The sequence below is a fragment of the Spermophilus citellus genome (assembly GCF_964194105.1).
Source record: "Spermophilus citellus genome assembly, chromosome: 17".
In the NCBI taxonomy this organism is placed as follows: Eukaryota; Metazoa; Chordata; class Mammalia; order Rodentia; family Sciuridae; genus Spermophilus; species Spermophilus citellus.
Genome location: NC_138199.1, coordinates 56629960 through 56644139, shown reverse-complemented (window position 1 = coordinate 56644139; position 14180 = coordinate 56629960). Strand labels below are relative to the sequence as shown.

The 14180-nt window shown below is 47.2% G+C and overlaps 1 protein-coding gene across 8 annotated transcripts in view; it reads left to right on the top strand.

The window, feature by feature from the left end:
• ATP6V0A1 (ATPase H+ transporting V0 subunit a1) overlaps window positions 1-4093 on the top strand; it is a 57343-nt gene extending 53250 nt beyond the window's left edge. For all 8 annotated transcript variants that reach the window (XM_081270894.1, XM_081270893.1, XM_081270897.1 and 5 more), the window contains one exon: window positions 3320-4093. In XM_081270894.1, the coding sequence (XP_081127020.1) occupies window positions 3320-3413 (94 nt within the window). In that variant the 3' untranslated portion in view covers window positions 3414-4093. The remainder of the gene's footprint in view (window positions 1-3319) is intronic.
• Window positions 4094-14180: the final 10087 nt, after the last annotated feature.

Below are 14180 nucleotides of genomic sequence, written 5' to 3'. Positions count from 1 at the left end.
AATTGGGCATAAATAGGAAGCACTTTGTCATAAGGAATGCAGTGTTGCCACAGTCTGACAACATGGAGTGTTTGAGATAAGGCAGCCCCAGGAGAAATAAGAACCCCTGGAATGTGGCTCTAGGCTGACATCATTGACTGACATTTAGACCATCAGATAGGACATCAGAACTGCTCAGAGAGAGAAGAAAGAGCCAGAAAAGCAGTTCAATCCAGACTGAGTTTCCAAAACTGCCTCAGTCACACCTCTCCAGAAAAGGAAGGGGTCCCAGAACCCCTTCCTTCTTCACCCAGTCAAGAAAAATGGTTTTCTGTCCATGGTAGGAGTGATCTCTTTTGGTCTCCCATTTAGTCTCTATGGGTCACTGGGTATCCTTTGCCACCTGTGGGACCTGGAAGCCATGATAGAGAAACCTGTCATCCTTCACAAGGTTCTCCTCAAAGTGGTTTGGATTCTAGAGGTGCATTTTAGTGGCTTGGGCATGGCAGAGCCAGGGAGACTCCCTGAGCAGAGCAGTGCAGTGACCCATAAAGAAAAAGAGCTTTCAGAGTGTCCAGGAGGCCGTCCTTGTCCCAGCACAGAGGACTTTTATGTCTATACTTTTTCAGGAAGTGCATGTTTCCTTGGTTCAGGGGAGGAGGGTGGGGAGACTGACAGGGAAATTGCTTTCCAGTTTTGTGCTGGGAGCTTGGAGTAAGGACCACTGACTGGGGAGACAGGTTAAGTCAGATGAACCTAGGTAGGCATAAGATGTTGAGCTGAGAATGTAGTTCAATGGTTGACTGCTTAGCTAGCATGTGTGGGGCCTTGTGTTTGATCCCCAGCAATATGGAAAAAACAAAAGATGTCTGTGGTTGTGGCCACCCTAAGTCTCCAGCCTCAAGTACTAGCTGGTGGGAGGGACAGTATCAGGTGGTGTGAAAGGGATCTTCTGTCTGCCCACACAGCAGAATTTATTGTCTCATCCCAGATATGTGTCCCCTTTTAGACCCCAGTGGGCCCACATGGTAAGCAGAAGGGAACCAAGAGAAGGGTGGTACCCCCATGGCCATCTGAACGCATAGCACCTACTCTATTTGCCTTGTTTAGAAATTAGGATTGTGTGATTAGCCAGCCAGGGGGTCAAAATTCTGACTGCCTCACTAGAATTCAGGGGCAATATACTCCACCAATGCGGAGAGTTTCGCCTAGGTCTTGAGCTGGACCCTGTAGTGTGGCTTGTTCACTATCTGGCTATCAATTGTAGAATGAAGAGAGTATATATAAATCTGTTGCTAAGTCAGTGACTCTGGAGACTGAGGCAGGAGGATGGCAAGTTTGAGACCAGACTGTCTCAAAATAAATTTTTTTCTTTTTTGGGGGGTACCGGGGATTGAACTCTGGGGCTCTACCACTGAGCCACATCCCCAGCCCTATTTTGTATTTTATTTAGAGACAGAGTCTCACTGAGTTGCTTAGCACCTAGCTTTTGCTGAGGCTGGCTTTGAACTCGTGTTCCTCCTGCCTCAGCCTCCCCAGCTGCTGAAATTATAGATGTGTGCCACTGCGCCCGGCTCAAAATAAATTAAAAAGTGCAGGGGATGTAGTTCAGAGGTGAGGAACCCCTGGGTTCCATTCCCAGTAACACACACACACACACACACAAAGCATTTAGACCTAACAGAAGAGAGAAGCAGAAGCTACCCCTGTTCCCCACCATGTGGCTGCAGAGGCAGCCTCAGTAGCTGGAACCTGAAGGAGGAATTTTTAGGGCATTGAACGTGGGGTGACCCAGGTCCTGGTTTGGAACTGCTCTTGGAGCAACCCTGTGACTGACTTCACTTTGAAGGACAATTCTATTCCCTCCTGGATCCTATTTCCCAGGAGGAGTGGGCTATCTCAAATGGGAAGTGTCCAGGGCCAGGGAGGCTTTGGGACCTTGGCCCAGCTGCGGAATGTGGGAGTGGAGGGACAAAGCAGTACTCTCACACCCACACAGAAAATCCTGCTTCACTCTTCTCCCAGGGGGTGGAGCTGACAGCTGCCACTTGGTGTCCTCAGCCAGTAACCCAAGGCCAAAGGACCTCTGGGAACCCCCAGTGTCACTGGCCATTTCCCACTCCCTGTTTAATTCTTGCCGCCTTGGCTTGGAGGGCAAGCCGTAGCTGAGGCCAGAGGATAAGCTAGGGAACTAAAGGATTCTTGAAGTCTTAAAGTTTCCTGAAGCCTTTGCCCTGCACCCTCCCGTCACCTGTTTCCTCACAGTCCCCACGCCTGCCTGTTCTTGCAGGGTTGTGGTGCCCCAAGAGTCACAAAGGACCAAGTGGAAACTGTGCCTCAGGGCAGCTCTCCTTGGCTTTTTTATCATCTGAATCATGCATTTTTTCTGCCCATATTTGGTGGTGCTTTGGCTGCTGGGCAGCCCTCCAGGGCAAGTGGGGGAGGAAGCGATCCAGGCAGCCCTGCTCCCGCTTCTTCCTGCCCCTCTGAGTTAGAAAGGGCCCCAAGGAGAGCTGCAGGAATGGTTGCCTCACTGCCTGGGAAGGGAGTTAAGACCCTGTCTTTCCTTTTGGTCCCCAGAGAAGAATTTTTTCTCAGATGTTTTTGTGGTTGGAGAATATTTTTGCCATTGCTTTGAGAAGACTTCCCCTCCTAACTTCCCCCCTTTCCTGGGAATTTCCGCCCTCAAACTGAAAGCCTTCAGCATTCACTCGCAAGCCCCCCTTCTCCTTCCTCCTCTGAAGAAAAGGAACAAACAAGAACAGTGGTGTTGGCCCAGGGACCCTTGAAGGGGCTTCCCTTAGAGGTGGTTTATGTAAGCCCTTTCCAGGAAGGCCCATGGGGGACCCTTCTTCATGAACTTCATTGCTGTTAGAGACTCAAGCCAACTTGATGCTTTTTGCATGTGGCTCTCTACAAAGAGTTCTGCATAAACACCCTCTGGAAAACACAAGAACAGGAACTGAGGAACTCCCTGTCCACTCATCCTATATTGAGTTCTTGTTGAGGGCAGATCTGGGCTTTAAAAGTGGTTTCCGCACTATGGGAAGTGGACTGAGAACAGAGTTTTCACAAGTGCACCCACGAATGTGAGGCCTGGAGGAAGGTAGGCACAGCACATCTTTTTGGGTCTACTGGGAAGTCCCAAAAAGCTTCAAGAGGTTTCTATGGGCCAGGCATTATGACGTATCCCTGTTATCCCAGTTACTGGGGAGGCTGAGGTAAAAGGATTGCTTGAGCCCAGGAGCTGGAGGCCAACCTGGGCACTATAGCAAGATATTTTCTCAAAAACAAACAGAAGTTTCTGTGGGATGACATCTGTTCTTTTCCCTCTTTCCAGGGTCGAGTTCCAGAATAAATTCTACAGTGGGACCGGTTTCAAGTTCCTACCCTTCTCCTTTGAACACATTCGGGAAGGGAAATTTGATGAGTAAGCCCCTGGTGGGGCCATGCACCCAGGTCCCCTCCCTGCCTCCTTCCACACTGATTAACTGTGCTCCTTTTGCCTGTTGGTTGTGATTCCTGGACACCAGGGCATTTGTGTCACCCACACCCCCTTCTCCAGCCAAATCATTTGGAGCTGGCTTCCCCGGGTCTCTCACCATCCAGCTTTGTGTGTTGGGTATGAATTTTTTAGAGAAGTTGGGCTCTGGCTGGCACTTATACCAACTGGGCACCAGCATTTACCTCCCAGCCTCCATCCAGCCAGAGATGGCTCTCCTCGCCCCCTGGTGGTGAATTGATTTGTGCAGGCATGCCATGCTCTGAGCCCTGGGCTTCCTGATGGAAGGAAGGAGCAGCCATGCCACTGGCATCTACACTTTTGAGTCGTCCACTCCTGCTACTGGAGTTACTGGGTGGGTGCTGGAGGGGAGCAGATAGCTCTCTTCCAGGGGGAATGCTCTAAGAAGACCTACTCAGATTAGCAGGGATGGATCCAGGAAAATGTTTTGTTCTTTGCCCCCCCCCCCCTCCAATGCTTTTTAATCAGGAATTCAGCTAGACCTAACTGGCCATTTTGAGTGACTTCTCTTTGTTATCCTCAAGGGTCTCAAGATACCCAGCAGTATCTTCCTAACCTCCATGCTACACTCCCACCCCACCCCACCCCACCCCCATTTGCACCCAGTACAACATAGGACAGCTGGGAGTGCACAGAACAGAGGTCCTGGTTGGCGCACCAACAGGCTTCCCTCCCTTGGATTGGCTACTGCCCAGGCCTTGCTCAGGCCCTGCCCGTAGCACACCCTCAGGGCAGAGAGCTCAGATTCAAGCTCTTTCCTGGTGGAGAACCTGAGACCTTCCCTACCCCTTGATCATGATGTCTTGAGTACAGGACTACAGTCATCAAGGCTGGTTCTGCCTGCAGGCCACTTTGCTCTGTCCAGTAGTGCTCTCCCACTTCCACACTGACCTCTGGTCTCAGGAGGGGAGGCCTAGGCAGGGAAGGTCAGCATCATTTAAGGTTTGCTGATTGGAGGTGACTGGCAGAGCTTCCAGTAAGAGTTGCATAGCCCTGCCAAGGATCCACACCCATCACCTCTGCACGCCCTTGGGCTGGGGCCTTCAAATCATGTGCTGCTCTAGCTAAATTCATCCCCACAACCTTCGAGGTGGAGGTAATACCCTGAAGCAGCCATACCCATGCCCTCCTCCCACCCTGGTGTTTCTGAGTGAGCTACAGAGAGCTGTTCACACACTCTTCTAGGCTGGGCTGGCCCTGGACATGGACCACCCTGCCCCTGCTTCACTGTGTGCTGGCCTATTCTGACCTGACACAGATCTTGTACAGAGCCCCACATCTCTTGTGCCCTGGTTCACGTGGTGATCTTTATTCTGTGTACAGTGGGATTTGAAGCAGAGTTCTTGGTCAGGAACCCTACCCAAGGCCCCTCTCTTTAGACATTCCTGTGCTGAATAAAATGTGTTTGACTCTCCATTGAGGCTGCCTGTGTCTGTGCTCACAGCCCCTGTGTCGCTCTGGGTTCAGCCCTTGAGTCCATTTGGTGCCCCACACACTCTGCATCCTGCCAGCTTTTCTGCTTTTATTTCCGATCAGAGGCCACAGCTGCCATGGCCCTGACTGGGCAGTTTGTGAAATTTTGACCTTATCTCAAGTTTCCCAGGTGCCTGCTCGCTCAGATGAGCCAAGGCAGCTTTGTAAACACTGCAAGTGGCATGAAGGGGACAGGGAAGCCCGGCTTCAATTTTTCTTCCCTCACTGTATATTCTAACAGGAAGGGGAGGAGGGGGTTTGGGCATCTGACCTCTCCCTTCTCCAAGTGTGCTCTCTGGGCTCAGGGGCCTGGCTGTTTTGAGCTCTGGAGTAATTGGTCTTGGTGTAAGTGGAGGTTCTGCGTGGGTTCCTCCGGGAAGCTGGGGAATGTGAAATGCTGAGGTAGGTAGGCAGCAGGCCAAAGAGCCAGCAGGACCTTGCAGGGAGCCCGCTGCGCAAGAAGGGCCCTTCTCCCCTCCTAACTCGTCCTGTGAGGTTTACACATTCTCTCTCATTCCTCCAGGGCTGGAGCCGCACAAAAAGTGCAGTCTGACATCTGCTGCTCAGGGATCGGTGGGAGGAACCAGGACACCCTGTTCACTTTTTGGTCCTTATCTCACTCTAGCCTCAACCTTTACTCCCCAATAGCAGTGCATCTGCCTCTGAAGTACACCCACCCCAGGCTCCTCAGATAAAAGGGTCAGGATGAAAATTCTGGTCAATGAGCTCTTTTCGCCTGTGCTCTGTTATTGCCTCAAAAAGGCCTAATCAGAATAGACATTTAAAATCAATGAAATAGAATTGAGAGTCCAGGAATAAATTTCAACATTTATGGTCAGGTGACTTGACAGAGGGACCGAGGTATTTTGGTGAAGAACGAACTTTTTTTTTTTTTTTTAAACAAATGGTGCTAATACTGGGTATCCACATACAAAGGAACAAATTGCACTGCTACCTCATACTGTAAAAAAATGAACTCAAAATACAGTAAATGTAAGAGTTAAAACCAACATGCCCTGAGAGGAAATCATAGGAGCACATCTTGGTGACCCTGAGTTAGGCACTGATTTTTAGATATGACACCCAAAGCACAAGTAACAAGATAAAAATGTAGATAAGATGTGCTTTAAAGGTCAGAAATCAAGAAAATGGAAAGAACACTGGGTATGGTGGTAAACACCTCTAATAATTCCAGGAGGCTGAGGCAGGATTCCAAGTTTGAGGCCAGCCTCGGCTGTTTAGCAAAAACCTTTCTCAAAAATAAAGACACACTTTTTTAAAGGGGGGTAGAGAGGGGGCATTGTGGTAGAACACTCACCTAGCATGTGCAAGGGCCTGGGTTCAACCACTTGTATGAGAAAAGAAAATAAAGTATTTGCAGCAAATCATACATATGGTAAGGGACTTAGAACATATAAATAACTCTTTCTCAATCCTCAGCACCACATAAAAATAAATAAAGATAAATAACTCTCCAAACCAAGAATAAAGACTTTTCCCTCCCTGGCTGTAGGGGGATTGAATCCAAGGGAGCTTTACCACTGAGTTACATCTCTACCCCTTTTTACTTTTTATTTTTTGTGGTGCTGGGGGTTGAACCCAGGCCCTTGTACATGTGAGCCAACAGTCTACCAACTGAGCTATATCCTCAGCCCTTTTTATTACTTTTTAAATTTTTCTCTACTTACTTAAAAAAATTTAGTTGTAGATGGGCACAACACCTTTATTTTATTTATTTACTTTTATGTGGTGCTGAGGATCGAACCCAATGCCTCACACACACCTCATGCAAGTGCTCTGCTTCTGAGCTACAACCCCAGCCCTTATTTATTTTTGAGACAGGGTCATGCCCAGGCTGGCCTCAAATCTCAAACTTGGTGATCTTCCTGTCTCACCCACCCAATTAGATGGGATTACAATCATGTACCACTGTGCTCAGTTTAAAGACAATTTTTTAAAACAGGCAAAGCATTAGACATTTCTTCAAATAAGCTGTTTCTTTTTTTTAATATATTTTTTTTTAGTTTTTTTTAAGGTGGACACAATATCTTTATTTTACATTTATGTGGTGCTGAGAATCGAACCAAGTGCCTCACGCATGCTAAGTGAGCATGCTACCACTTGAGCCACATCCCCAGCCCCCCAAATAAGCTGTTTCAATGGTCAAAAGATGCTCAACATCTTTTCACAGGTTTATTGCAAATCCAAATGAGATACATAGCACATCCACTGAAGAGAGACAATTCCAAGTGTTTGTGAGAAGTTGAAACCCTAGCTCACTGCTGAATGGAACAGCTACTTTGGAAAGCAGTCTGGCAGTTAAATGCTAAACAGACCTGTAGCATACACCTGTAATCCCAGCAACTCCGGAGGATGAGGCAAGAGAATTGCTTGGGCAATTTAGCAAGATCCTGTCTTAGAAAATAAAGGAACGAGAGCTGGGTTGTAGCTCAGTTGTAAAGCACTGCCTAGCATGTGTGAGGCACTGAGTTGGATCCTCAGCACCTCATAAAAATGAATAAATAAAGGTATTGTGTCCATCTACAACTAAAAAATTAATAATAAAAAAATAAAGGACCGGGCTGGGGATGTGGCTCAAGCGGTAGCACGCTCGCCTGGCGTGCGTGCGGCCCGGGTTCGATCCTCAGCACCACATACAAACAAAGATGTTGTGTCCGCCGAGAACTAGAAAATAAATATTAAAAAATTCTCTCTCTCTCTCTCACTCTCTTTAAAAATAAATAAATATTAAAAATTCTCTCTCTACCGCTCTATCTCTCGCTCTCTCTTTAAAATAAATAAATAAATAAATAAATGACCATGGATATAGCTCAATGGTAGAACACTCATGGTTCAATCCCTAGTGCCACCCCCCCCCCCAAAAAAAAAAAAAGCGATGGGGAGACTGCAATTGAGGGAGGAGTCTCTTCTGGGGGATGAGGAAAACATAGTTAGCCTTAAGATGATGGTTGCACAATTCTAAAACCACTTCACTGTATATTTTAAATTGGTAAAGTTTTTTGCATGTAATCTCAACAAAGTAGAAGATAGAGAGGCCCAGCATTTCCCTGGAAAGAAATTCCTCTCTTGTCTGGCTGATAAGAACTTAGGGAAAGCATACCCCATTGGTCCTTGGTATGAGTTCTCAGAATATAGTGGCCTTGGACTGTTTGCAGCACAGCCAGCTAAAGATGGACTGACCATGGGCTGAGCTGGAGTCTGCAGAAAGTCCCAGAATACTGGGTGGGGGTAAGGAACAGGATGGTTCTATTGCTCCTGAATTTTTTTGTGGTACTGGGGACTGAACCCAGAGCCTCATGGATGCTAGGCAAGCCCTCAACCCCTAAACCCAGCCCCCACTGCTCCTGTTTTTAAGGATACACCTTTTCCTGTAGAATCCCCGAACCCCAGATGTATGAGTTGGTCTGTACTTTTGTTCAGGAAATACCCCCCATCTGAGGCCTTAGAATCAGTGTAGGGTAGGGTCACATGGGCCTCCTGGTCTTGGGGAGTCCCAGCCATCATAGATAAGGGACAATTCCATCACCACCTTCAATGGATGGGACTGCACATTTTACTTTCCAGGAGCTCTGGGTATAAGGCATATGGCATGGGTATGCAAAGCTTTCTGGCAGTCTCTGCCCTTCAATTCAGGGAGTGCCCCCTGCTCCCCCAACAGCTTCCAGCGACCACAAGGCAGGTCCTAGGTTTAGGCTGCCCCCTAATGGCCAGACAGGGGAGAACTCATTCTTCAGGGCTCCTAGCTGGACTTGATGGGCAAGTAACTGGATTGGTAGGGCAGAGGAAGAAGCACTCCTGAGACTATTCTGGGATGTGTGGGCAGAACAACAGGCTGGCCAGGGAACAAAAGACAGATGAGATGGAGAGCAAGCAGAGCCCCCAGGCAGCTTGTTTCACACATTAACTGAAAGAGTAATAAAATGTGTCACATGGTAAAAGAATCAAACAGTAAAAAGGGCCCTATTATAAATAAGCAAGTCTTCCACTCTCAGTGATCAAGTACTCCAGCACTTTCACAGTAGTTTTTTGTTTATTTATTTATTTTGGCACCTGGATTGAACTCAGGGGCACTCAACCACTGAGCCACATCCCTAACCCTATTTTGTATTTTATTTAGAGACAGGGTCTCACTGAGTGGCTTACTGTCTCGTGTTTGCTGAGAGTGGCTTTATTTATTTATTTTTATTTTTTATTTTTTTAGTTCTCAGCGGACACAACATCTTTGTTGGTATGTGGTGCTGAGGATTGAACCCGGGCCACACGCATGCCAGGTGAGCGCGCTACCGCTTGAGCCACATCCCTAGCCCACCTTTGTTTATTTTTATATGGTGCTGAGGATCAAACCCAGTGTCTCACGTGGGCAAGTGCTCTGCTGCAAAGCTACAGCCCCAGCCCTTGTTTGTTTATTTGTAACACAATTGTAGTGTACTATACTCATTAGCTTGATATTTTTTGTTTTTATTTTTTTCTTGAGTGGGGGTGCATCTCACTGATACCCAGGCTGGTCTGGGACTCCTGGGCTCAAGGGATCCTCCTGCCTCTGCCTCCCAAGTAGATGTGACTATAGGGGTGCACCACACCCAGCTTGAATTAATATGTATACACACACACACACACACACACACACACACACATTGATTTATATATTTGGTACTAGGGTTCGAACCCAGGGGTGCTTTACCACTGAGCTATATCCCTAGTCCTTTTTATTTTTTTTTTTTAATTTTGAGACAGGGTCTGGCTAAATGGCTAAAGCTGGCCTGGAACTTGTGATCCTGCTCCCAAGTTGCTAGAATTACAGATGTGGGTCACCATACCCAACCTTTTAAAAATATATTCTGTAGAACATTCTGAACTAGCACATGTTGTAGGGGAAGAAAGATGTGATATCTTTCCTTGCCCATCAGAAAGATCATAGCCAAGGGATGGGGGTATAGCTCAGCTGGTAAAGTGCTTGCCTTGCATGCACAAGGCCCTGGGTTCAATCCCCAGCACCACACACACACACACACACACAAAAAAAAAAGCATAGCCAACAGTCCTATCTATAACAAAAGACTGATTAATAAAAGAAAAGCATAATTGATTTATGCTTTTCTTTTATTTTTGATTTAGTTTTGTGTGACAAGCTGGGCATGGTGGTGCATGCCTGTAATCCCAGTGGCTTGGGAGGCTGAAGCAGAGGATCGTGCCTCAGCAAAAACCAGGGGCTAAAAACTCAGTGAGATCCTCTCTAAATAAAATATAAAATAGGGCTGGGGGTGTGGCTCAGTGGTCAAGTGCCCCTGAGTTCAATCCCCAGTACCAAAAAAAAAAAAAAAAAAAAAAAAAAGTTGTTGTTTATGTGACATAGGAGCCTTCAGAAATAAGTGGCTCATTTTTATGCTTAGATTTGCTGAAGAGTGGATGACCAAGTAGAAATGTGACTGAACAAAAGAGTCTGACCTAATGGTAAGACTGGAAAGGAAAACCCAGCAAAATCTGTCTAGTTTCTTGGCCTCCGTGTAGCATTTCTTTCTCCTATAGTACGGAGCAACACCCTTTCTGGAAGAAGAGTCTTATGACTTATTAGCAGACATTGTATGTAGATAATTTTTCTATGGCTAGCTCTTATAAAGAAAAACAAGGGAAGACCACCAGGTATGGTGGTGCCTGCCTGTAATCCCAGGGATTCTGAAAGTTGAGGCAGGAGGATCACAAGTTTGAGGTCAGCCTGAGCAACTTACCAAGAACCTGTCTCAATTTTTTTTAAAAAAAGGGTTGGATGTAGCTCAATGATAACGTGCCCCTGGGTTCAATCCCTAGTACCACAAAAAAAAAAAAAAAGAGGAAGAAAGAAAAAATTAAGTCAAGGGAAAGAGTAATAGTTCCAGGTTTTATGGCTGGCTTCCGGGGCAATGGGTTTCAGTTTCTATAACCCACCTTGGGGAAGAGTTTCCCCTGCCTTGGTGGAGAAAGGGGAGGAGAGAGAAGGGCAGAAGATCAGGAAAAAAGACTTTGTGCACTGCAAAAACAGACAAGAAAAAGAGCCTGTGCTTCTGAGGCCCTTCCAATGTTCTTTAGATCAAAGCACTCAGTGCGCCAAAGCAGCATATTTGGGGGTATCATTTTCTGAGACTCAGCAACATATTCCTTTTTTTCCAAAAGAATGCTTAATATTTTATCCTGGAGATGTATCTTAATCTATGCAGTCAGCCCTCTACTAAAAAAGAGTTCTCAGCCTCTAAGAGTGTGTGTGTGTCATTCTGGAGGTGGTGGGGGTCGTGACAAGAGGCACTCCTGATCCAGCAACCATGGACTTAGGCCCCCTGGATGGTGATCCCAATTTGCTGTCCCTGCCAGCCAACCCCCTAACCACCTGGCTGAATCCAGACCTGACACAGAGGCACTAGTCTGACAGGAGACCAGCAGCCCAATCCTCACCCCACCATCTACATGTTCCCTAAGATCCAGAAATGCTGGTGAAACAGAACCCGAAGGAGGAGAGTCTAACAGATCTCACCTGGAGCCAAGGGGGGTTTGAGGGGGGAATAGAAGGTGGCCCAGGGAGAAGGCTCAGGGGTAGTCTTGGAACTTCTTCCTGGGAAAGACTGAGAAACTTCCATATTCTGGCAACTGAGTAGGAGGAGGGGCCACACCTCAGCTGCTTGCTGAGCCAGACTGAGTAGGGCATTGCAGCTTTGTCTGCAGCGAGGAGTAGACACACTCAGTGGGCTCTTATGTCCTCTTTCAGGTTCCTCTGCACTATATAGCCCCGTTCAAACCCCTTCCCTGTCCCTAAACTCCTCCACTCATATGATGACAATCCCCCCAAATCAACTATGCCTCCAAAGGATTCAGAAGCCTTTCCCAAGAGCCCACCACGCTCTGCCTCACACAGCCATTAAACCCTCCCTGTCCAGATAGGCAGTCTGAGAAGCGGCACTGTCTGGGGAGTAGTGGCCAGAACCCTGCTCAAGGAACCAGGAATTCCAAATAATTCTAGTCCCAGAGCTGTTCTGCTACTGTTACAGGGCTGGGGTCTGCTGGGAAACTGAGGCAGCAGAGACCCCCCCCCACTTCAAACCCTGATTCTTGCAATCAGTTCAGAAAGTTTTCAGACATGTCATTCAGAGTAACAGGAATGAATTCATTAGAAGGAACAGGAGAGGGGAAAAAGGGACACTCTCAAGGGAGAGAGTGGGTCCTCTCAGAGAGGAGAGGGATAATGTGTTCCTCCTGCCCTCTAGTTTTATTGGGGTCCCAGGAGAGTTTCAAAGACTCCTGCCTAGACACACTTTTTTTTTGGTTCTGGGGATTGAACCCAGAGGGGCTTTATCACTAGCCATATCCCCAGCCCTTTTTATTTTTATTTTGAGATAGGGTCTAAGTTGCTTAGGGCCTTGCTAAATTGCTGAGGCTGGCCTTGAATTTGTGATCCTCCTACCTCTGCCTCCAGAGATGCTGGGATTAGGTATGGTCCACCACACCAGGTTTAGATACACTTCTTGATTTTTTTTTCTGGGGGGCGGGGGTACTATGGATTGAACCCAAGGGCACTTGGCCACTGAGCCACATCCCCAGCCCTATTTTGTATTTTATTTAGAGACAGCGTCTCAGTGAATTGCTTAGCACCTCACCTTTGCTGAACTTGCTTTGAATTTGTGATCCTCCTGCTTCAGCCTCCCCAGCTGCTGGGATTACAGGCGTGTACCACTGCACCTGGCTACCTCTTGACTTTCAAGTCCCCACTTGACTTTCAAGTCCCCACTTTGGCCCATGCTGACAAATTCTAATTGGAACCTGTTCGTAACAGATTCTATGGTTGAGGGAATTATCCTTATCTCCCCTAAATTCTGGAATCCTGTCTGTGTAAGTCACAAAAGTCCCCCACTTGAGGGTAACTTGTGTTCCTCTTAACAGCATTATTTCGGGCTTACATTTCTCCTGCAGATAACAGGTAGCACCACACCCAGCTAAATTGTTTTTTAAAAGTGAAATCACCTGGAGGTCAGCACAGTTGGCCTTTCCCCGCTACCCTGAACCAGAGACTGAACCCAGGGGCACTTAACCACTGAGCCCCAGCCCCAGCCCTTTTTATTTTGAAACAGGGTCTCGCTAAGTTGCTGAGGCTAGTTTTGAACTTGTGATCCTCCTGCCTCTGTCTTCCAAATCGCTGTGCACTACCATGCCTGGCTGATGGGGCCCATTTTAAAAACTATTCCCTTAACCTCATGTTCCCACAACTCATGTCCGTCTGTTCCCTGTTACTACTGCTTATGGATCTTGCTCAAGTCACTTCCTCGGCCCTCAGTTTCCCATCTGTATGAAGAAGGCAAGTCTGTGCTGCTGCCACTTTCTAATTTTTTTTTTCCAGTCCTGGGGATCAAACCCAAGGGTGACTTACCACAGAGCTACATCCCCAGCCCCTCTAATGTTTTGAGACAGGGACTCACTAAATTGCAATTCTCCTGCCTCAGCCACCGGAGTAGCTGGGATTACAGATGTGTGCCACTGTGTCTGCTGTTGCTGCCCTTTGAGGGCCCGATGGAGTGCCCTCCTATGCCCACCATTCCCTGCTGCAGGCCAGGCTGGGTTCATATGGGTCATCTTTTCTTTAACCACCTGACCTTTCAGTTCCTTAAAAATCACCACATTCTTTAACTCCCTGTGCTTTCTCTATGCATTCCTCTTTACCTCTTCTCCTAAACAAGTTCTACTCATGCTTGGGTTTCAGATTAAACGTGGCTGCCTTTTGGAAGCCTTAGGCTAGATTCCCCTGCACTTCTTTACAGCATAGCAACCATGAAGGAAATTCCAACATAAATATTGTATCCAAGTCTCCCCAGGTAAGGACGGTGGGGACATCTATTATTATTTTGCTAGTACCTAGTAGCTATGGCAGTGCCTAATACAAAATAAATTTCAGCTGGGCATGGTGGCACAAGCCTATAATCCCAGCGGCTCGGAAGGATGGAGGAGAAGGATCGAAAGTTCAAAGTCCGTCTCAGCAATTTAGCGAGACCTTGTCTCAAAACAAAAATATTTAAAAACGGGCTGGGGACGTGGATCAGTGGTTAAGCGCCCTGAGTTTTATTTATCCCTGGTAATGTATAAATAAATTTTAAAAAAGAAAAAATAATCTCCAAATTCATATTTATTGGGTAGGAGGGGAACTGGGTATGTATCTCAATGGAATAGCGCC